Below are 22,666 nucleotides of genomic sequence, written 5' to 3'. Positions count from 1 at the left end.
TTTACATGCAAAGGTCTTCGAGCGCCATCCATCTAAGCTCCGCTCTTTCTTATTTCTCCAGCGGGTGGAGGGTGCGATAGCAAGCCAAGCTAGCTAAGCAAGCATTTCTTATACATCTTTCCCCGTTCCCCCATCCTCCTTACACGCACAATAAACCGCACAGCCCAAATCAAACCCTCCGTCCACCAAACCCCCAAACCTTAGCCACACCCCCAACGTCCATCCCCGTCCCTGCGTTTGCTGTGGCAGGAGGGCCAGAGAAAGCGGGTAGAGCCATCGCAGGTAGAAACCCACACCCATCCCCTGCAACCTCGAGCGGAATCCATCGCTCTTCACGCGCGCCATACCCCGTACCGGAAGACGGGCTCTCATCTTTGAGGATCTCAAGAACATAGCACGTATTTACTTTTTCCTTTTCCTTTTCCTTTTCCTCATTACCGAATCCAAAACCAGAAACAGATCCAGATCCAGATGTGAAAACGGAAGTGGAATTGAAGGCTAGGGGAGAGGTAGAAGAGGAAGTGGTGTATACGATTTCGGCATCCCGCCTCGATTTCGGTAGGGAGGATATAAAAACATGGAGATCGACGAACTGCGCGAATACTTGACCTAGAGCTGGACGTGCATGGTGGGTTGAGGAGGAGGAGAAGATGGTGAAGATGGGGGTTTGGGGGTTTGTGGTGAGGAGGGGTTGGTGGAGTTGGAGATGTAGTTGTTGTTGTTGTTGTTGTTGTTGTTGTTGTTGGGACTGGAGAATGGGTTTGTGGATGGGGAGCTAGATGTTGATGTGGAGGCGGAGAAACTAGTGTGTTATGCAGTACTGTGAGTAGGTTTTGCGTTTTCGTTAGGGTATGCAGTTTCCGTGAGAGGGTCGTGAGGGTTGCGTGTGCTGTTGTTCGTTAGTGGATGGTAAGCTTTGATTTTGGAGAAGGAGTGGAGAAGCAGAAGGGAAAAAGGGGGAGGGAAAGTACCTTCTGATTTCTCATGGTGTGAGAGGTGGGATGTTAAGAGAGGGGTTAGGGAATTGATTATCAGGATTTCGATTCCCTCGTCTTCGTCTTTGTGCTTGTCATCTTTTTCCATATCTGGATCCGGGATCGTGGAACGTGTAATGGGGCCTGGGCTTAGAGAGATATCCGATGCTTGACTGTCGATTATTTCGTGCGGTGGAGATTGAGGAGGTGCTGGAGATGCAGGTGTATGTGATTCAAGATCTGTGAGGATTTCATCCAGGCCTTCGATGTCAAAGACGCGCGTTAGGGATATCATTTCCATTGCCATCTTTACACGCTCCTCCACCTCCTTCTCCACATTCATATCGCCACCATTCCCCCCTGACCCGGTCCTAGAAACATAATTCCCGGTATCGTTTTCCCTGACCGCGGTTTCTGCATCCGAGGCCAGGAGGCGGGATTTCAGGATCTTGGAGAGGAGAGGAAGTGGGAAGGAAGAGGCGGTGCTTGTTATTATTGTTGCTTTCACTTTGGTTTTTGTGTTCTTCTTTGATTTCATTCCCTCATGCTCAATTTGAGATTTCCTCTCCACGTGCAAATGAGGATGGAGAATTGAAGTCAGCAGATGTAAAGATATCTACTCATATATCCATTTATTAGCGATGTTGCATACTCCACAGACAGGCATTTTCCAACTCCTCATCTTCTCATCACATCTCATCTCAGAATTGTTCTCTTAGACAAAAAAGAAAAAAAGGAAATAAAGAAGAGAGGGGTTGAGTTAAAAGAGAAGATCTTTCGATGGCCGAGAATTTGAGAACTGGAGAACTCGAAGAGATAGGAAGGAAAGATATACAACATACCAGAACCCCCTCATCCCCCCCACTAACCCCCAACCACAACACCCCTCTCTACCCCACCTCCTCCTCCTTCTCTAGTCCTAACACTAAACACCCCATCCAAGACCCCACACCCCGTACTAACCCTCTCGCCATTCCCATCCCTAGTAAATCTTCCCCCCCACACCCCCTCCCTCTCCAGCAAAACATCCGCCGAGATAGGAAGTGCCGGGACCGGCTTTTGCGTATTGGTATTGGCGTGCGTGTGAGCGTGAGCATGTATTATCTCCGGCATGGCGAACCTTTTCCTCGCTCTGATCAAGCTTCAGTGCTTCACCCCCCCAAACATCAATTCAAGCCACATGGGAAGCTTCTACCAGTTTTCACACCCTATAACCTCTCCCTATCGCTCTCCCGCACTCCCTCAAAACTAGCAGCAGCAGTACAACGTGCAATCAAACCTAGACGCCTTCCCTTACAGTAGGTATCTCATATCCTCCAATCCGTATACTCACTCGTACTATACAGCACCTCCAGAACGTCAACTTTCTTGTGTACCTAGGTATTTTGAAACAAAAGCAGGTATTGGAGTGCGGTGTAGTGGAGGGGTGAAGTGAAGTGATTGGTACACTATACTAAGTGTAAATAAAAAACATAGAGGACGAGGATAAGGAGGCGAGGCGAGTCGCATCACTTGGAATTAGCAAGCGAGGTCCTATCCTACCTACCTACTTAGGTAATAATACAGCTCAATTAACCAACCTATCTAGTATAACCTAATCCAGCGTTAGGTATTTCCTCGATTCCCTAAATCCTTCCTTAGACCCCTTAAATCTATCTATCACCACCTATTACTATCCCACTCTATACCTTACATCCAACCCAACCCAACCCAACCCAATATATACAACACAAATCACGTGCCACCCACCCATCCTCCAGTCCATTCCAACCCTCCTCCCTTCCCGCCAGCCCTCTACAACTTCCTTCCCAGCTAGCTAGTTAACTACTCTTAAAACTCTAGTCATGGACTAACTAGTTAATTGTACTCTTAAGACTCTACGGATGGGGAAGATGTACTCGTACTTTCCAAGTTATCGTAAGTAATAATTGTATGTATTTACATGGATTTCTCCTTACGGATGTGAACAAACCATGCATCCCATTTTGGCCATAGGTCTACATACACAACAGTAGAAGATAGACGGATGAATGGTCGGGACGTGTCATTTAAGAGACACCGCCAAGTAAGTGCCTCCAGACGCAGGCAAAAGACATAGAATGTTCACAGGTTCGGCTACAAGACACGTCAATTCATTCGTTCGGTCAATTTATGATGTATCCTATCTTATGCACGCTGGTATCACCTCTTTTCTTGTTTCGCTCGCTCCATTCTCACGTACCCAAGTAATAGGGCACCAATACCTCTTATTATAGCAAATCCCTATGCCAACGCCCAATGAGACTCATCTCTCGTCTGGAAAACAAAAGAAACTTCTGGGATCTGGTCAAGCTCCAGCTCCGTATCCAACAGCGTAAAGTACGATGCTTGCTCTTCGCATATAAATAAGCAAGCCACGATAATGAAATCATAATTAACGATCGCGTGCCTTGCCATTTCAAGACTCCATTTTATCAGCCCTGGCCTTCCTAGGCCCACCCTTCAAACTCTTGACTCTCGACATGAATCCACCTCCGACCTTAGGAGCTTCACCAGTCATACCATCATTCGTAGTTCTTCTCTCAATACCAGCGAATCCACGACGAGGACTGCTAGGTGCTCTTGCACGCCCAACCCTATCTGGCTCGACGATAGTGATGCTCTCCTTTGGCTTATCATCACCCCTGCTGAATTCGTTGAAAAAAGGGTTGGATTCATGAATCTTGGTTCCCCCAGGTGTGTAATCTGGAGATCGCTGATTGTAAGCCCCTTCAGGACTGGTGATTCGTCCAGAAGGACCATATTCGCGCCTGCTACTGGTTATACCCTTGATTCTCTGAGCAACCGACTTCTTTCGGCCTAAGCCACCGCTTTCTGTGGGTGATGTTGATTCAATCTCTCGTCGTTGCATGGCAGTTCTTGATGCTGGGGCTCCTTCCAAGAATGTAGAAGTACCCAAGCCCATCGTCTCTTCACCGTGAATAGGTTCAACTTTAGAAGTAGCGTTCATAATGTTGGAGTCCTGTCGGTGAGCACCAGGTCGAACGGCACCGTTGTCATAAGGCTCGAAACCATTCTTTCCTTGTACACCGGCACTATAATCTTTGAAAGCGTCACCGTCATTGTTGCCCAAAAATGTTGCGTGATCTGGACGCTTATTCAATGGTCCTCCACCTCCTAGGACATTGTTCAAGGAATCCTTCGGGAATGCCTGCATTGGTGGTGGACGGCGACTACCTTGTTTATTTCGGTGTGGGTTGCAAGCATCGAATGGTCCATCGTGATGGAATACTATCTTATATTAGTACTGTCTTAAACATAGATCAAGAATACTCACATCCAGTACCATAAATACTAGTAACATCAAGTTTATCAATGATATCCAGCTTGCGATCTGGCTTTCTGGTCTTCCCATCCTTAGCATCACGCTCCCGGTGTCTACGCTCTCGTCGCCTTCTCTCTGATCTCTTCTTCTCCTCTTCCGGGTCGAGTAACTTGCGCGAAGCTTTGGACATTACAGAAGAGTCCGAGTTACGTCGTACTCGCCTCCGCGATGATGAGCTTTCTGTTGGGTCGGCGAAAATATCCAATTCACCAGCTGGACGTGGCTTGGCTCCTGGCTTACGAGCTCGTAGTGCTTCCTCTTGAGAACGAGAAGGTCTATGTCGAGGGGGGACATTCTCGGATCGTCCAGATTCAGCTACTGATGAATAAGGTGGTGGCTGCCTGTCTGTGTTTGATCGAGCCGGAGCCCGCATCTCATTACTGCCGAACGGTCTATCGTTGAGTGTGAGGTTGTCCTACATGGCGAGTTAGCACTGTGTGACGCGATAATCAACTCCCAGAATGGGTACTTGTGCATGGAATCAAGACGAGAAACATGCGACATCTACGTACAAATAAATCGGCAGCATTGCCCGTCAATGCTGGCCTTCCCGCAGTCTCGTTTTGTGAAAATGCCATCTTGTCTGGTGAACCACCAAATGGTTTTGGATCGTTATTTGGAGAGGTGTCGAGAAAAGGGTTTCGTGATACAGGACGAGGGGGGGCTTCAAAGGGGGATGTGTGACCGTTGGAAGCAGGCGATGCTGCTCGATTGCGAAACGGATTGTTGGAAGAGAGGGTGAGGTTGGGAGGGGAGGGACGCGAATCTATATGGCAAACAGGATCTCGTTAGCGGACGGATTCATGCATGAGTGTGATTGTACGAGTATGAATGACGACGAATGTCCTGGGGGTTGGGAATGCTCGGGGAATGAATCTGGCTTGGTGTGTGGGATGTCTGAAACGGAGCGATGGCCAACTTGATACGCCCAAACGTTGTTAAGTGGGTGGGGAAGGGATATCGTTGCCTTGCAGAGTCGAAGCGCGCACCCAATTTGGGCCAAACATGCATCGATTGGCAGATTGCGAGGGTACAGGATATGATACAGGGAGAACAAGGAGAGAAACGGACCTGGATGCTGTGGTTGGGCGAGCGACATTACTGCGATGTTCTATTTCCTAATCTGCCCAGGGATTGATTGATTGATTGATTAATTCTTGGTGTGGGACGCGAATATGCGTTCAAGTAATATCTGGCGATCTGATGTGGCAATGCACAACGGGTGAAGGGGGGATATTTGATGGCAGTTGGAGCTGGAGCTGGAATGGTTGTCCTGTGAAAGGAGAAGGTGTGAATAATGGAAGAAGATGTAGGTAGTGGGACTGGTGGAGGTGTCTGTTTCGTCCGGCTGCTGCTGGGTGGTGATGGTGGCGCTGTGAATGTTCCCTGACTAAATATTCGCCCTTGACTCTTGAGATCGACAAACAAAGCAGCACTCAAATTTCAATCCGTTGGGAGATGAAGGGTAGACGAGAATGGTAAGGTGTAGTGCCGCTTTTCAATTCCAGAACCAGGCCAGGTGCCGCGCTTTCAACCCCTCTACGAGTACTTCAAGCTCCGAGATGGTCTACTCCTAGCACAAGGGCTTGGCTTGGAAGCTACGGAGGGACCTAGGTAGATATCGCGGTGCCCAATACCTCAAGGTACCGAGAAGAGAATGGTCGAGGTCGAGTCCTGTAGTGCAATGTCCGTCCCCAAAAGCAGTGAAAATTGGAAGCGGGCGATTAATCTGTGGATAGCGGAGAGACGGGCGTTCGAGCGGGGTCTTTCTTCTCTTCTCTCCTCTGATGGTGTGGTGTGGTGTGGTATGTGTGTATTTGTGACACGGAGGACAGGATAGTCTCACAGGAGGACGGGCAGTCGGGAACGGGGGCGTAGATATTCGTAAGCTAGGTCATCGAGTCGTGCCGTACTATACTGGACAGCACTGCACTGTGCTATGCGTATTCAGGGAATAGATACAATCAGGTAGAAAGAAGTCTGCTTTGTTTTCCTAGGTGAAATAAAACGTGCGGTGCTGGAGAGATTCTTTTGAGGATGCTGACTTTGCAGAGGAGAGGTAAGAAGGAAAGGCAGTTGCTAACCGTAGCCCAGTACCAGTACAACTTTTCCTTCGTTACCTCATCGCGTCCATATTTTCTCTCTCATCAATACTGGATCCAGAAGGACCCCTATCTTCGGATCTCCCTGTTCAAGGATATTACGACACGGTTTTATGGGGAAACCATGTGAATACCTTCAGATTTAAGCTTATTAAGGAAGTTTTATCCCATCTATTGGTGGAATCATGATCACATTGAGTATCCACCCCCTGAACTACTGTAGTGCAGCCACTGTCCCTCCCCTTTTGGTACCGTAGGACCCGGCGTCCCGTAATATGCAAAGACAATTTTGGTAGCTTGTACTGTAGCTTAAGCTGTCACGGTAACGACACTGTGGTCACAAGATCGTTAAAGTCACCAGAGACGCTGGACGTTCAGACATGCATGGCGTCTTTTGGACGTGGGGTAGAATCTAATCTATACCAGCTGTTCCGAGATCTCTCGCGGTCAAAACAACTTTGTCTTTGCAGTTCGAAGTTCTAAGCACGCAATTGGAAGGTTCTATAGAGTCCAAGAGATCTTCCATCAACAGCATAAATAAAATCTAATCAGGAAGGAGTTGAATACGGAGTATGTCTCCGTACAGTAGGCGGTGAGATTCCCCTATTCGTAAAAGCGGAGAAAGCCACCAGAGCGACATCATGCCATGAAGCCAAGTAATGGACCAATTCCCTTCAACAATGCAGACTATTGTTTGTTTTCTCAATCATACAGTACTTCATGTCAGGCTGTATAACGAGATGAGATTCCCAACCCGATAAATCAATATAAAGAAAGATTCATGCAAGAAAGCAATCCTTTGGATCCCATATTCTGTGTCCAGTAACTGAAGCACGTGTGGGGTTGGACGGGTGGACACAGTTGCCGGCGCCGCTAAGCAAAAGAAAGATCTACACCCAGCCAGCTTGAGCTCATCTCAGCCTCGTCATGACTTTCAACCTACCTCAGCCTCGACTGTCACATCTCTCACCAGTCAGCATTTTTCGCATATAGTACTACAATGGCAGCCGCCTCATCCCCCCAAGATATCCCCATGCCCGACACGCAAACACCGCCTGCAATCCCTACAAGCACATCCGATTCCGAAGAGCCAAAATACGGAGGCTTCACGCGCTTCGAAGTCGAACTAGAGGTTTTCCCCCCTCCCTACCTACCCAATCAATCAATCAATAACTCATCTCCAACCCCCAAGATACCTACCTTAACTAACAACCTCTCCCCCCGTAGTTCGTACAATCCCTCTCCTCCCCCCTCTACCTCAACCACCTAGCCTCGCAAAAATACCTCGAAAACCCAGCCTTCGTCGCTTACCTCTCCTACCTGCAATACTGGGCCCTACCCCACTACGCCAAATACCTCATGTACCCGGGCCCGACGCTGAAGAATCTCGAGTTGTTGCAGCAGGAGCGGTTTAGGGCCGATGTGCTGAGTCCGGATGTGGTGGGGGGGTTGATGGAGGAGGGGATTAGGGCGGCGGAGGCTTGGAGGGGTAGTTAGGGGGTTTGAGATGGGGGAGATTGGCATGGCGGCGGGTTTATGTGATGAGCAAGCGAAAGGGAAGGGAAGGGCAGATGTTGGGTTGGGTTTTGGGTTTAAAACTGGTTTGGGGTGCGGGAATGGTGATACCAGGCGTTTAGGTGAGATATGAATAAACGATATCGTGAGCGTTCAAGAAGGAAGGCTTTTCTTCTCAAAGGAAACAATTTTGAGAGTGATATCAGAGTGCCAAATGATTCGATTCCCATTACGCCACGCTGAACCGCAAGCAACCCAGACAAATTAGCTCTCAGCACATATCCTTCCGATCTCAAAATCTACAAAACCATCTTTCCTTCCCACAACCCCCCCTTCTCTAACCACAATCCCCCCTAATTCTCCCTCCAAGAATGCTCACAAGTCATACACTACCCAAGTCATCAGCCTCACGCCCCCCCCAAAAAGAAATCTCACACCAGAAAAAAGAAACCCCACTTCCCTGGGCAAAGCACACAAACTCACCTTGTAAAAACTGGTCATCGGCTCATCCGCACTCCTAATCTGCACCTGATAAAACGCCGCCTCATCGCCATCACACCCATCCTTTGTACACTGCACGCGTGCCCTCTGCGCATTATCCCACTGGCCCTTGCCCCCAAACATATCTTCCCTTTCCTTGTGCGTGAACGTCTTGCGCTCGTAGTAGCGCGCTTGCAGGATGTATTGGTAGGGGCAGGTTAGGCATTCGAGCCGGTGGTTTCCGGCGTTGGATATGTCTTCTGGGGATCTGGGGGAGGGGGGAGGTTAGCAGGGGGGTGGAGGAAGTGGGATTGGAGGTGGGATAGGGATAGTGATAGGGGGAGGATGGCGGGAGGCTTACACGGTGGATATGTTGAGGACGTTGCTGCAAGAGGGGCAGACTTGGTGGTGAGGTGAGGGGTTAGTTTTGCTTGCATTTGCATCTTCGCACATGGGAAGACAAGACGCTAGCGATAATCGGGATTGGACGTACAGAGTAACATCTTGACATGTGCTGGATCTCGAGAAACAATCTAAAGTCCTTGTGTTCGGAATGAAGAGTAAAGGCACGCGATGAGAAAAGGCTGAGTCGAAAATTCAATATCAGAAGATAGGTCGGTAGCCTTGTCGGGCAAAGTTTCTTCCGGCGCTAAATGCGTCGCATCGCATCCATTGCATCCTTCTTGATGTCGTACTGCCTGTATCACTATAGGAAGCGCTGAACTGCGAAAACCATAACGTACTCTTTTTCCTACCTAGAGAATCGTGGACTATTGCACAACCATACATCTGTCCTTACAGACACCAACAAAAACACCAGCCTAATATACTTCTCCACCACGCCCTCTAATCCGCAACTTTATCCTCCACCAAGTGTCTCAAACCGCCCGCCCCGCCCCATCCACGAAACACAATAATGGCAACAACACACCAACAAGAAGAAGTCGAGGTATTATACACCCCTTCCCCGATCTCTTCTTCTTCTCTTCTTTCTTCCTCTGTTGGTCGTAACTAACTAACAACCAACAGGGCGCCTCCCCCGGCGAACAACTAATCGAAGCCTGCCGCCGCAACAACACCGACCTCCTCCAATCCCTCATAACAGCAGCCGGCTCCCCCACCGCCGCAGCAAGCCTTCTAAACGACACGAAAACCGTACTAGGGAACCACGCGTACCACGAAGCTGCGTTACGAGGGAATTGTAAGCACTCATCCCCCAACCCTTCACACCTCTAAAACCCCCAACATCCTCCCTAACTCCCCCCTTAGACGAAATCATCGACCTCCTCCTCGACCAAGACCTCTTCGAATGCGACCCCCTAACCCGCCTAGACGCCGACACCCCCCTCCACTCCGCCATCCGCTACCTGAACACGCTCCCCCTCCCCCTCTCACCCCACAACCTCGAATACGCACTCGGCCTCATAACCATGATGCTAGAAGCCGGTTCCGACCCGCGCATCCGGAACAAAGCGCACCTGACCCCAGCCGCACTGTGCGATCCGGGCTTGGGCAAGGTGAGGGAGGTGCTGGAGGAGGCGGTGTTCGTGCAGATGGAGAGGGGGGGTTTCGATGAGGAGGAGGAGGTAGACGGCGCTGGGGAGGAGGAGGAGGAGGCGGGGAGTGATAGCGGGAGTGATTTTGATCGGGAGGAGTTGGAGGCGCAGAGGGGCCAGAGGAATGGGAATGGGAATAGCAAGGGGTTTTGAAGTGACGTAGGAACGGGAGTGGAAGTGCGTTTCGTTTGAGGGTAGATACTTATGGAGTTCTGGATTGATAGATGGCGGTGCACTTGGGATGGACAGCTGATTTTACAATAGCATAGCGTGCGTGCGTGTGTACGTGGGTGGAGAATATCATGATGAGATACAGAAAATGTTGATTGTACATACATGCATTGAGCAGAGTAGAAAGCTCTGCAAAGCAAATAAAGCAAGCCATTACCCACTTTCTCTTCTCTTTTCTGGAAACTTGCAAGTCCTATAACCCAAGCCAGACTTCACACGAGGAGATTTAATACATGCACCTCGAAGTTAAACAGCAAGTAATAATCATAATTCTATTCATGTAATCATTCTCTCTCTCCATCTCCATATTTATGTACAATAGGAGTCTAACAATGCAAAAGGGGTATCTTAGGTTCGTTCAACAACGGAAAAGAAAAACCAACCATCCATCCATATTCCTCCTCATCCAACTGCTTCTTTCTCTCCTAAACCCAATCTCCTATCCAGTCATATTCATAATTCATACCCGTACCCATACCTATACTCCACTAACACAAAACAGCCCAAGCAACAACCACGACCAAAGCTCCCAAACTTCCTCTTCCCATAGCCGGCTCGCCCCTAACTCGCTCAGCACCACTCTTCTTGGCCCCTTCTTCAATAATAGTCATGTTCGCAGCAGCATCCTCAATCGCCTTTGTGAGTCCACTTTGACCCAACGCCCCCAATTGCGACTTGAACGTGTTTATGATATTCGTGCTTCTGCCCTCGGGACAGAATTTGACTTCCCAGCCACCGCCGGTGGGGATCACAAAGGTAGAGGTCTGGTCATCGAAAGCGAAACTGTAGACGTCGGGACAGACGGCTTTGGCGTTCCTAGAATATAGACCTGGTTTGCACTTCTTGGCATCGTTGTAAGAGCCTGTGCAACAATCCTTTGGGAGGTTGTTTTTAGCACAGGCAGAGAGACAAGGGTCGAAGATTGGGCGTTGAATGTTGTCATCTGGATATGGGTAGACTCCATCTCCTGGCTTGGTAGGTTGCTTGACTTGAAGATCCCATGGACACCAGGAAGCTATACTTTTGGAGTCTTGTCTCGATTCGTAGGGAAGCGGGTTTGCGGTTGTAGTTGCGTTGCCTGAAGTACCTGAACCGGCTGGAGCTGACATCAGACCGGCAGTTGCAATGCAAGCAGCATTTGTGAGATTTGGAGGAATATTTTTCAATTTGGGGTTGTTTCCTGGAATGTAGATGACTTGCATGGGGAGATTGTAGCCGTCGACAAGTGAGATGTCGTAGAAAGTTTGTTCACCCCCGGTTCCTCCTGCGAGGTCGAATTCGGCGAGTGTGATGGGTGTTCTTCCCTATAATTCGTCAGCAACAGGAAACCAAATTGCAGCAAGTACTCACGGTAAGAACACAGCTCAACACTCCAGCACAATCACCAGTAACGCACGCAGCACCAGAGCCATCGACCCCATTCAAATTGCTGGCACCATTCCCTGCGACGTTGAAACTACAGTTTGTCCTGCCCCAAACTCTGCCCTGCCAATCTCCGCTAACAGTTAAGCTCTTACTATTACCAGGAGACAGCTCAAAACCACCAGTACCAGCGCCCGTGCCTGCTTGGGTACCGATGGCTGGCCAGATAGTCTCGGCGCAGTTATTGCTGATAACAAGAGGTATGGAGTCTCGTTTCATTGGAGGACCCCATCTTGCAGGTCGCGGAAGAGGATTCGCATTTCTCTCGAAGAAAGGATTCATATGATATGCTGATACTGTCTGGATGAGACATAATAGAGGGATTGCAGCGAGTAGTAATCGCGATAGTGAAGGGCTACGACGCATTGCGCTCAAGGAATTCGTTTTAGACATACTGACTGGTGAAGTCGTAAAGGTGTTGATGTGACAAAGAGATAGTCAAGACAGAATATAAGTACCGAAGGAAGGCAGGCCAATAGTACCAGCCAGGGTGGTGGTCAATCGCAGAACGACAATGACAATATCCAAGAATAGGACGAGGTTCACGCCAGGTTCACAGCCTCGTGCGATTACCCGCGCAGTGAAATGCAGTCGGTGTCAGTCACACTCACTCCACGATGGGTCAATAGAAACTTGGAAACGACCTGCATCTCCTGTGACGTACTGTGAGTGGAGAATTGATTGGACAGCCTGGGGATGAGTGGCGATGATTGGGGAACTGGGTTGGGCAAGCAAGGCAGGGCAATGCAGGGGAAGGCAGCGGTTGAATACCCCTGTTGTGGAGAGATAAGGATCAAAAGCAGGCTTGGAAAAGGAGAGAGAGAGATCCAAAAAAGAACGTGATGCATCGGCGAGGACGCACGTGTACAGCTTGTGAAATGAGTTACGAGAGAGAGAGAATGAGGGTGAGGGTGAAGGGTGGATGTGCATGTGAGGAAGTTTCAACTTACCTGTTGGGAGAAGCATTGTTTGGTGGTGAAGTTTGGCCAAAATTTGGGGTTGTGGTGGGGAAGGAACGATGCCAACGCATGATGACGTATGAGGGGAAGGGAAGGGAAGGGAAGGCCCTGGCAGTTGCAGATCTCGGGAGCGGCCGAGTTGGCAGGTGCAAACAACGACGGCGTTCGTGGAGAAAGAGATCTTAGATACACTTTGAAAATTATCGAATTCTGATACATCCGAATAGATACCATTGTTGATTAAACCAGTACAGCAGGAGCAAAAAGAGCAGGTCAAATCCTTTACTTCATCTTCGAACAAAAACGAAATTGCCAGGTTCTGTGATCATCTCAACGTGCTATCGTCATCGAATCGACACCGAATCGACGATAGGAGCGATGTGCAACAAAGCTGACTTCGATTGCCTATTTGGGAAGAATTTGCATATCCACCATGACATCTTGACTTAATTATTCCGACGCCTCTAGAATTTACACACGAGTTGCATAGTACCGAGACAATGCGGGCTTAAATGCATATATATCCTGATCGATATAAACGCCTCGGGTTGCGCGCTTCTTGAGTTTAATGTGAAGATATGGATAAAGGGGCTTGTTTCGACTTTCATAGAGATATGATTTATTCTCAGCTGATAGCTTCAGTAGTCCATAGACCGGAGTGCGTATCTATTAGGAGCAGAGGATCCGACTAGTTAGTTATTCCTTCATACTAGGTGGAAAAGCAGCTTGTCAGGCGGATCAACGACGATCCATAAACATTTAAGGATCACTTGGGAAGTATTAGACCGGGGGTAAAGTACAGCAAGATTTTGGCGACGTGCAACAAAAGACGTAAAATTGCCTATTTAGGATGGATGACAAGCACGTGCCTGCGTTGGAAAAGGGTGGGTATAGTTCAGCGGCTGCCTGGCCTGGTCTGCCTGCCTCGTTACACCTAAGGTATCAACTATATCATCCTGCGGTCATTTCTCAACTCCTAAAGGTAGTATTTAACAGCCTTCTCTATTTAAAGACCGCCATATAAACCCTTGAGTTTGCTACAGAGGTAGTATAGAAGGAATGCTTGGATCATTATACTATAAAGGTCAAAGAGCATAGTTATATAAGCAAACAACTTTACAGGCTTTTAAGCTATTAGGCATAAGGCTATATAGTATTGGGAATGCCTTGAAAACTGGTAGAGAAAGTGAGCTCCAAGCAATCCATATGGCAACGGTATTTAGGGATCTACTTATAGGAAAGAATATCTTTATTACGAACCATACTAAGTCAGCGACTAATCAATTATGATTACTCCGTCAGCCAGCTGGGCTCCCGAGACCTGACCGACCCAGCTTCCCACCGAGTCTGTGAGAAGCGACCGATGCGAGACAAAAAAGGGTCGGATTCATTTCGCCACCATGATTCTCTTCTCCAAGATAACGAATCCTCTTGCTTCCCCTTTGAGGCATACATGCCTCTGATCCGAGAATCATGATTATCCATAAAAAGTCGATTCATCTCCTGGACACGATCGATATATAGAGACGCTACTCTACACATAGAGAATCTCACCACCCCTTCGTCTTTAGACTTGGTCAACTTAATAGCCCTGACAGAAATTCTGATACTCTTTACCAGTTTGTTAGCTTTCTCGAGAAAAAGGATGAAGGGGGGAGAATTCCAAGGCATATCAATATCATGGATAAAGTCATCCAACCTGGACATATTGAGCTGAAATTCATCTAGCTCATATGAGAATTGCTCTATCTCTGATAGATCACGAAGGACTATCGGTTGAAGGATATTCCGGAAGTCATGTCCAATTTCTTCTAAAGCTGATCTCCAAGTGGCCAGCTCTGTGGACGTTTTACCATTGTGGAGTCCATTGAGTCGAGGTCCGCAAGGCTCGTGGCTTGTAGGATATGAAGAATGGATCGTGTTATTAGGATCTACTAAGTGAACTGTAAATTAGGGTTAGCATAGCCCGTAGTTGCAAATACTTTGAGAATCAAACCTTCGCGACGCGGTCTATATAAGCCATGTCTCTCCCTATATTCTCCATCGGTCGATTTGCAAGTTTGTTGTGGTGCATTATGGTCTTCGATTTTCTGACTAGCCATCCTATCAAACGGGATCGAGTCTTTGTCTGAATTGTTATCGGAAGGACTGGTGCATTTGCTCGGTAGTGCCGTTGTAGCAAAAGTATTGGTGGGCGGCCTTAGAGGTGTAAAGCATCCCTGGTCATTATCTTCGTCACTCTCATTTTGGCTGCTGGAACTGCTGTGGGCTTCCTCCATTTGTTGGCCAGCAGTGGGGCTTGATAATTCTTCCAGATGCGTAAGAACACCTTGACCAGCTTGCTCGTCTTCAGCTTCGGAGTCAGTAAGTTCTCCCGAATCAGAACTGGAGTCCAAGAATACTGGAGAGCTTGGTCGTTCGGGGGGTGACATGCTTTGAGCTTCGATATCTTCTTCTGGTGTTTGCTGGATAGGTTCATCCAAAGCACCTCTTTCTCCAAGTTCCATCACATAATTCTTGATGGTACTCTTATGTCGGTCCAACAATCGCCCGGAGAATCCTTCCTCAATGAGCTCTCTTCGAAACGCCTTCCATATCGCTTTGTCGTCATCTCCGTATGTTGTCAGAATCGACTTCTCTTCATGACTCTTAGCCTGCATAGAAGAAGTGACCCAATGCAGAGAGTGCTTGATGTCTCGAAGCTCTTCGCCATGGGAATCCATATACTTCTCCACCTTTCCCTGTGATCCAATAGATAACAAGTTCAAGAACATGTTAAGTGCCTGTGTATGTGTTGCAAGTTCCGACCTAATCTTCCCCAAATCTAACATCTCTCCATTGCCAAACCTGACTTTCTGCCAGAGCTTCGTGACACTCCTCCTTTCCTCCGACAGTGCATTATACTTGTCCAAAATCTGCTTCAAGACCCTCAAGATCCTCTCGCAGTGTCTTGCCAACTTTTCCAGCTCCCTCCTTCGATTGTCTTCGTTGTTATTGAGAATGGAATCCGGCTTCGACACCTCGACTTCAACCCGTCCTAGGACGATATGGAGACCGCCGATTTCTCGTGCGAGTTCATGATGAGCGCCGCAGGCTTTGCGTGCATTTTGGACGACTCCGTACGCTAGTTGTGTGAGCAGTATGAAGTCTCCGACGGAATAACCAAACGACATTGTGAACCGGATGAGGCTGAGGAAAGCCACAAAAGGCTGCGTGAGATGCAGTACCAGGTGACTTGTGTATTAGTAGACCTATGTCTCGGTGTAAATCTGGTAACTTGCCAACTGAAGGCCATGTCCAACTAATGTGGGGAGAGGTTTTTAAAAGAGAAGAAAGAGCAAAAGGCTATGAAATGCATCGCCCGTGGACTGCTCAACCATGCATGTTGTGTGGCCGCGGGGTCAGTCCGATCCATATCCCCGCAGTTGCATAAATGAGCCTCGTTGCACTCCGCCTCCTTACTTCTAAAGATACAAGAAAAAAAAGTGTAAGAAAGAGGGCATCACCAGTGAATTTGTAGACAAAGACCAGGTGAGAGAACCTTCACCTCAATCGGATAAGGGGGGGGTGAGTAGCCATAGTGTCAGTAGGGTGTGAGTAGAGCAAAGATGCACTAGTAGTTTAGTGTAGACATGGGCCATCATGGCATGGTCTTTTCATGCTTCACGAAACGAAGTCGACAACACAACAAAGTCGAAACGCCTTTCGATCAGTTCAAATCGATCGGGTCTTGATCACTATGGTAATTCTGCTATGACTATCCGTAGCTACGAGCCGATTACTTGCGTATTCAACTCGAAGGCCCCAAGACAGAACATCATCACTTGATTGCTCAAGTGCTCCCTGTTCCTGAAGCTTTGCTGTTCACGGTGTCTGTTCTTGCTAGACCTACGCCGCTACCACGAGTCTGTTGTTACTACTGCACAAATCAAATAACGTCGTAACATTACCACTGTCTTCAATGCAACTATTTTGATCTCTGCTCAGAGTGCGTTCGCTAACTAGCAACGCAAGTTTGGGATACTGAATCATTTATTCCTCAAGCACACTCTTATTAAAAAACTTATAAATCTGCCTCCCCGCTTCCTTCCCCACAGCCGGCTCCAACTCCTCTACAGTCGCATTAGCAACATCCTTCAAGCAGCCCACCTCCCCCCACAAGATTCTTAATATTCTTCCCCGTCACCCCCGGCACAACACGCAGCATATCCTGTGGCTCCCTGCTAAACGTCTGATCCTCGGCTCTCTGGCCGCCCTCGAGGCCCACCCGCACCGCAGCAATGGGATCCGGTTCCGCCTGCTGAGTTTTCAGGCTCTCAAAGATCTCGGCGGTTTGGTAGGGTGAGGAAGACCAGATGATGCGTAGGCGGGGGAAGGCGAGCGTGAGGAGCACGAGCTTAGATTGTAGGTCTGAGGAGGCGTTGGAAGAGGACATGGAGGAGAGGGAGCCGGAGAGGTCGGCAAAGGGTTCGAGGGTGAAGGATTTGTTCTGGTCGAATTCGATGAGCAGCATGGGAGATTTGTAGTGCAGCTGCATGGTTTCCGCTTGGTTGTAGAGCCGGCCGTCTTTGAACGAGGAGATGAGGTCTTTGATCGACTTGCGCTCAATGCAGATGCTGGGCGAGAGGATGTAGTCGCCGACCGTGAGCATGCAGGGGACTATTACCATGGAGCGGCCGTGGAGGAGGGAGGGGAGGGAGGAGCGGAATTCGCGGACGTCGACTACGACGCGGGGAGGCTGGGCTGTTGCTGCTAGGCGGCCACCGCCTGCTATTCTGGTGTTGACTGTTCGGAGGAATGCTTCTTGTGGGTCTTCAATTCCGTGTGCATCAGTTGTCAAGGTAATAGCCATGGAGGACTTCTCTTTGATGAGTTTTGTGAATGCATCCTTTTCTCGACGGACAGAAGAAAGGTACCGCTGTTCTTCGACTGAGCCGCCATAGTAGAGAAAGTAGACTCGGACATTCCGGTCGTTGTGTGATGACCGGTATACTTCGATACGCCGGACAAAAGACGTATCTGGCTCGTACATGATTATGTACTTTGGTTTGACTTCTTCTAGAATGTGTTCATCCATGTCCCCATCATAGGCATGGATTACGACAAGATCTTGGCCATCGTAGAGCTGGTAGTAGTCTTCCATGTCGTCTAATGGATCCGCTGTAATCTCTTCTTTCTGTCCAGCCTCTGCTTCTGTTACCTGAATCTCGGAGATCAGATTGGCAACTTCGAGTGGCTTGTCTTCTGCTGCTAGGATACTGCCATTGGCAGCTCGTGATGGCCCCGAACCGGTATTCCCACCTCCCCTCACTCTCCTCCGTTTATTCGCAGGCGCCTTTCCACGGGAACTATTTGTCCCTTTTTGATTTTTGGAACCGTTCAAGACGCTCTGATTTTCAGCAAACAAAGTAGCACTGACTTTTGCAAAGTCCTTCTTCCACTTTAGATAGTCTCTCAATTTTCTCCTCATCATAAAATTCGCTGAAGGCTCGGTGTCCTTTTCCGCATCATCATCATCATCGACTTCACCAGTCTCTGGTCGGACATGCATATTTTGTAAATATTCTTTCAGCTGTCGACACTCTCCCGTATCCGTACACATGATCAGGATTGTTCCATTGGAATCATCTCGCACAGTAGGATTGAAATAGAGGTCTCGGTCGATCTCTTCTAGAACCTCAGCTAGGACTGCCCACTTAGGTTGCTCTTCAAGAACTAGTTGCAGAGATTCAATAGTTTCTGATCCAGTTTGAGGCTTGCCAGTGTATACCCTTCCTTTTGAAGTGGCGAAAATTGTATGAGCAGCATCTAGGAAGAGCCATGGTGATTGGTTTTGTCTTGTGGACCCTGGAGGAGGAGAATGGGCGGCCAATATCGTATCTAGATGTCGATTAAACGAGACCGCATCGTAAGTGAGCAGGGTATGGAGCATCCCACGTAGAACGGTCAAATCGTTGACAATCTGCTTGGTCTTCCAACTTACTCTATGCCAAACTGGGTCAAGCTGTCTCCTGACAGCCATGTCGAATTGCTTATGAAGAGCACTATCAACATTCCAGTCTTCCATCTCCATACCAGAGTTGCTCTTTTTGAGTTCCCCAATGCTAACTTCAACACACTCCATAATGGCGTTTTGAATATCTCGCATAGATTCTGACATTGGTACTTCTAGCTCAATGACTTCTGCCTTTTTCTTTCCTTCCAGTGACTGGGCAACGACGACTTGAAACCGAGGCCACAGAGATACATTTCGGAGAAATAAGTTCCTCATCATGGTAGAAAGCGGAGCAAATCCTGTAGTGAAGGGTTCTGGATTATCCGAGAAGGCCTTGAGGAAGCCAGCCTTGTTCTTCTGTCTGTATATCCGAAGTATAAAAGCCTCCAAAGATGTAGCCACAATCCTGTCCGAATGTAGGACTACAAGTCCAGTAATAGTCTCCGGTTGTATGAGGCTGGTTAATAAATCTACCACCAAAATCCTCGATGTAATGCTAAATATCCCTCCTTGGGCATACATTTTCTCTCTTGTCCCAACACTCATCAGGTCTGTATTAACGACATTAAGCCCCCGGGCCCTTGGAGCCTGGCTGATAGCAGCATGTTCTGCCAGAGCTTCCCCAAGCCATCCATTTTCGCGATCGTCTGCTCCAACCACCAATACGAGATTGTTCCCAGCCGCATCGTAGGAGTGGAGGAGGTTTGTTACTAATCGAAGGAGTCCGAGACCGCGGGCGATGATTACGAGTTCATCTTTCTGACGGAGCTCTTGGAAGACTTCTTGTTGGTATCTCTGTTTTCATTAGCAAAGCACGAAAATGTACAAACGGGGGGCATACCAGAGGCAGCGACAGCTTCACGGGCTGCTGGTCACCGTTCGCGGAAGACATCTGAAGCTCTCATGGTCATGCCAAGCTCAGGCTCCAGAGAATAAGCACCCCACCAAGCAGATGCAGATGCACGAGCACGAGATCTTGGATGACTTGCAGATGGGCGGACGCGTAAAAAGTTGCCCCGCAGACTTTGGTAGTGTATGTAGTACAAGTCCGGCTTGACGTGACGGGTTGTGTATCTCCGTAGCAGCTCACACGATTTCTCTTCAACGTCATCGGCTTTGATGGCGCCTTGGAGGGGAGGCGAGGGGCAGTCAAGGAATCGAGTCTACTATAAAGGAGTGTATTTAAAGTATAATTACTTCCTTTCTCTCAATACAAATACATTAATTATCCTTTCTCGAATTTCACTTCTACACAAGCCAAACTGCACATCAAAGTCTACATCACATCTACATCTACATCGACCTTCATCATGCCTGCCGGTCCCGACGAAACCCATAACCACGCAGCTGGTGAAGTTACAGAGCACGTTATGGCGAACTCCAGTTCCAAGACAGACAACAATGCAAGCACCCATCCTCTCCACCAGAAGGAAGAGCCAAAGGGCGACAAGGTCAAGTTCATCCACCACCAAGCCCAGCCAGGTCCTGCTGTTCCCAAAGACTTCAATGCGCAAGAAGAGGGTACCAAGGAGGAACGCAAGGCCAAGGCAGATGCGTTGAACAAGTAATGCTTCTCCGGTAGGATTTTGCTTTCCTGAGTTGACTGATCATGAATTGGGAAGCTGATCATGTATCAGAGAATCCAAGATGTGACATGAGAAGTTGAGGTGGGCGGAATCCATTATTGGGAAAGGCGTTTGGCAACGGGGAGGAATGGCATCAGGAGGAATGGCATCGGGAGGAATACTACAGTAGCTATTGCATGGCTGTTTGGGCATGGTGAACAAATCAACGGGCCTTGCACCAATTCCCAATTTTTTAGTCAGATCATGAACTGTTGTGAGCGGAATATGCAATATATACCGAGGTCCTGATCTCGGATGATGCTGGCGAAGGATATTGCGAGACACCAAGTGGGTCACAAGTACAACTCACCGGCTGTGAATCAACCAACATGCACCATGTATGAATGTTGTACAATTGGTAGTTGACCACGTATTTCTGGATCCTTTACTGTCAGTCATTGAACGCGTGTCACGATCTGATTTTATGTTCCGCCCAACTGTTGCCTTCGTGTGGCTGAGCAAATGAGGCTTGAAAGTCTTGGCATTTCTTACCTGCTACCCGACGTCAGTTCAATACCAGAGCTTCGACATACCGCCAATTAAGTGAATATTATTACTGCCTGGTCTACGGCTGTCAGTACATCACTCATCTCCTCACACAACGTGGTCATAACCTTTTACATTCCCAACCGTTGCGCCGAGGCATTTCTATGTCCAAATGTGCATAGGAAGCACCAATTTACGAGGCCAATCTCCCACGCGACCCGGTCTTGTTTCGAGAATATTGCGAGAAGCAAAACTATAAAGTTCGAGGGGGTTACAGTTGGGGTTATCGAGAAGGCAGCGTCCCTGAGCAGCGAAGATGCCCTCAATATTGTCCGACGATGACAAAGAGACGGTTAAGCGTCAGGTCCCCAAGCAGTCCAACAAGATCCAGGCTGTAGCGGTTGCTAGACTCTACATTGCCTACCCCAATCGGCAGAAATGGACATATACCGGTCTTCAAGGGGCGGTAGTCCTTGCAAATGACTTGGTGGGGAATACATACTGGCTCAAGCTGGTAGATGTCTCTGTCAGTCCCACCACCTTCAATCTAGGCTTGAGAAGATGCTAACTTGTAATAGTCTGCCAATCGAGGGGTAATATGGGATCAGGAAATCTACGATACATGGTCATACAATCAAGACCGGACCTTCTTTCACACTTTCGAAACAGAAGATTGTCTCGCGGGGTTGTCTTTCGTGGATGAGAAGGAAGCCAAGACCTTTTTGAAGAAGATGAATGATCGAGAAAAGAATGCTAGTAAAGCGACCAAAGCAAATCCATACGGGGGCCCAGGAGTTCAAGCTGGTGGAGGACATAGGCATGGTCTATTAGGAGGATTGTTTGGTGGACACAGGCACTCTTCTGCCCCCTCTATGCAACCTACGCCTCCGGAATCTCCAAGTTATGTACTCCCACCAGCACCGGTTCATAGAGACTCAGGAAGCTCCATTGGAGGGAGATCACAATTTTCTGCGCTAGACGCCATTGACCCTAATTGGAGAGAAACGTGGGGCGACGATTTGAAGCAGATGGGTATTACAGACGATCTCATTAGGGATAACCAAGATTTCATTGCGGATTATATCAGGCAGCAACAAGCTGCACAGGTGTCTACCCCGGCACCAAATGGAATTGAGAACCAGAGAGCAAAGGCACCTCCTCCACCCCCGCCTCCTGCGGCACCTTCAAGACCTCGATCCGAAAGCCCTCATAATGCGTCAGGAGGTCGTGGAAGAGGAGCACCACCAGCACCACCCCCAGCGAGAAGATCTGGTGCAAAGACTGATATCCCGAGAGAGCCTACACCTCCAAGAGAACCTTCACCACCAAGAGGACCACCCCCACCAAGATTTGCTGCTCCACCTCCTTTCCCAGATGCAGGGAAGTTCGCTCATATCAAAGACAAAGCACCATCGAGAGCACACGCAGCATCATTATCAAATCCTGGGCCACCTCCTCCGCCCAGACCTCCAAAGACTCCTGTGGACGACTCTTACGAACCTGGAGAATCCGGATCAAAATTCGGTGTACCGCCTCCTTTTCTGGGAGAACGAAAGGTTGGTCCGCCCCCAACACCAAGTCGAGGACCAGTACCACCGCCTCCTCCCCGAGAGAGTACTCCATTCCCTCATACTCATTTTGTTCCGCCTTCAAACGCTCCTCCTCCACCGTTACCTCCAAAAAATCCTTCAGGTCCTTCAAGTGGACCGTCGAGTCCACCTCCTTTACCTCCTTCGTCGACTCGGCCGATACCTCCTCCTCCATCGAGAGACAATGGACCATCACAGCCACCGCCATTGCCTCAATCAAATGCACCCCCTCCACCTCCTTTACCTTCGTCCAACGCTCCCCCGCCACCTCCTCTTCCACAATCAAACGCTCCACCACCACCTCCATTACCGCATTCAAATGCCCCACCCCCACCACCAATGCCATCAGGAAGCGGACCTCCACCACC

The 22,666-nt window shown here is 48.8% G+C and overlaps 9 protein-coding genes across 9 annotated transcripts; 4 read left to right on the top strand and 5 right to left on the bottom strand.

Moving 5' to 3' along the window:
• Nucleotides 1-3,411: 3,411 nt before the first annotated feature.
• Nucleotides 3,412-5,102, bottom strand: PAL1 (the record flags this gene model as incomplete). Its single annotated transcript, XM_031153677.1, has 3 exons — nucleotides 3,412-4,244; nucleotides 4,291-4,753; nucleotides 4,851-5,102. Coding segments are annotated over 3 exons (1,548 nt in total), but the record flags the coding sequence as incomplete, so codon positions are not given.
• Nucleotides 5,103-7,440: 2,338 nt separating this feature from the next.
• Nucleotides 7,441-7,937, top strand: soh1 (Mediator of RNA polymerase II transcription subunit; the record flags this gene model as incomplete). The annotated part of the gene is made up of 2 exons (XM_031153676.1): nucleotides 7,441-7,572; nucleotides 7,668-7,937. The coding sequence occupies 2 exons, from the start codon at nucleotides 7,441-7,443 to the stop codon at nucleotides 7,935-7,937; spliced, it is 402 nt and encodes a 133-aa protein (XP_031001404.1).
• Nucleotides 7,938-8,330: 393 nt separating this feature from the next.
• Nucleotides 8,331-8,888, bottom strand: RPC11 (DNA-directed RNA polymerase III subunit; the record flags this gene model as incomplete). Its single annotated transcript, XM_031153675.1, has 2 exons — nucleotides 8,331-8,703; nucleotides 8,797-8,888. 2 exons carry the CDS (start codon nucleotides 8,886-8,888, stop codon nucleotides 8,331-8,333), a joined length of 465 nt encoding a protein of 154 aa, XP_031001409.1.
• Nucleotides 8,889-9,351: 463 nt separating this feature from the next.
• On the top strand, nucleotides 9,352-10,144 carry YGL242C (Ankyrin repeat-containing protein; the record flags this gene model as incomplete). The annotated part of the gene is made up of 3 exons (XM_031153674.1): nucleotides 9,352-9,384; nucleotides 9,465-9,636; nucleotides 9,705-10,144. 3 exons carry the CDS (start codon nucleotides 9,352-9,354, stop codon nucleotides 10,142-10,144), a joined length of 645 nt encoding a protein of 214 aa, XP_031001408.1.
• Nucleotides 10,145-10,710: 566 nt separating this feature from the next.
• Nucleotides 10,711-12,037, bottom strand: TLP1 (Thaumatin-like protein; the record flags this gene model as incomplete). The annotated part of the gene is made up of 2 exons (XM_031153673.1): nucleotides 10,711-11,526; nucleotides 11,573-12,037. 2 exons carry the CDS (start codon nucleotides 12,035-12,037, stop codon nucleotides 10,711-10,713), a joined length of 1,281 nt encoding a protein of 426 aa, XP_031001407.1.
• Nucleotides 12,038-14,537: 2,500 nt separating this feature from the next.
• Nucleotides 14,538-15,776, bottom strand: LHYA1_G008754 (uncharacterized protein; the record flags this gene model as incomplete). Its single annotated transcript, XM_031153672.1, has 1 exon — nucleotides 14,538-15,776. One exon carries the CDS (start codon nucleotides 15,774-15,776, stop codon nucleotides 14,538-14,540), a length of 1,239 nt encoding a protein of 412 aa, XP_031001406.1.
• A 950-nt stretch (nucleotides 15,777-16,726) lies between these two features.
• rad16 (DNA repair protein rad16) lies at nucleotides 16,727-19,490 on the bottom strand (the record flags this gene model as incomplete). The annotated part of the gene is made up of 2 exons (XM_031153671.1): nucleotides 16,727-19,393; nucleotides 19,440-19,490. 2 exons carry the CDS (start codon nucleotides 19,488-19,490, stop codon nucleotides 16,727-16,729), a joined length of 2,718 nt encoding a protein of 905 aa, XP_031001412.1.
• Nucleotides 19,491-19,908: 418 nt separating this feature from the next.
• Nucleotides 19,909-20,224, top strand: LHYA1_G008752 (uncharacterized protein; the record flags this gene model as incomplete). Its single annotated transcript, XM_031153670.1, has 2 exons — nucleotides 19,909-20,162; nucleotides 20,221-20,224. The coding sequence occupies 2 exons, from the start codon at nucleotides 19,909-19,911 to the stop codon at nucleotides 20,222-20,224; spliced, it is 258 nt and encodes an 85-aa protein (XP_031001411.1).
• An 801-nt stretch (nucleotides 20,225-21,025) lies between these two features.
• On the top strand, nucleotides 21,026-22,664 carry LAS17 (Proline-rich protein; the record flags this gene model as incomplete). The annotated part of the gene is made up of 2 exons (XM_031153669.1): nucleotides 21,026-21,235; nucleotides 21,288-22,664. Coding segments are annotated over 2 exons (1,587 nt in total), but the record flags the coding sequence as incomplete, so codon positions are not given.
• Between the last annotated feature and the right edge of the window lie 2 nt (nucleotides 22,665-22,666).

This window comes from Lachnellula hyalina, assembly GCF_007821495.1.
Source record: "Lachnellula hyalina strain CBS 185.66 chromosome Unknown contig00247, whole genome shotgun sequence".
Taxonomy (NCBI): Eukaryota; Fungi; Ascomycota; class Leotiomycetes; order Helotiales; family Lachnaceae; genus Lachnellula; species Lachnellula hyalina.
The sequence above is the reverse complement of the archived record's forward strand: the minus strand, read 5'-3'. Positions and strand labels throughout refer to the sequence as shown.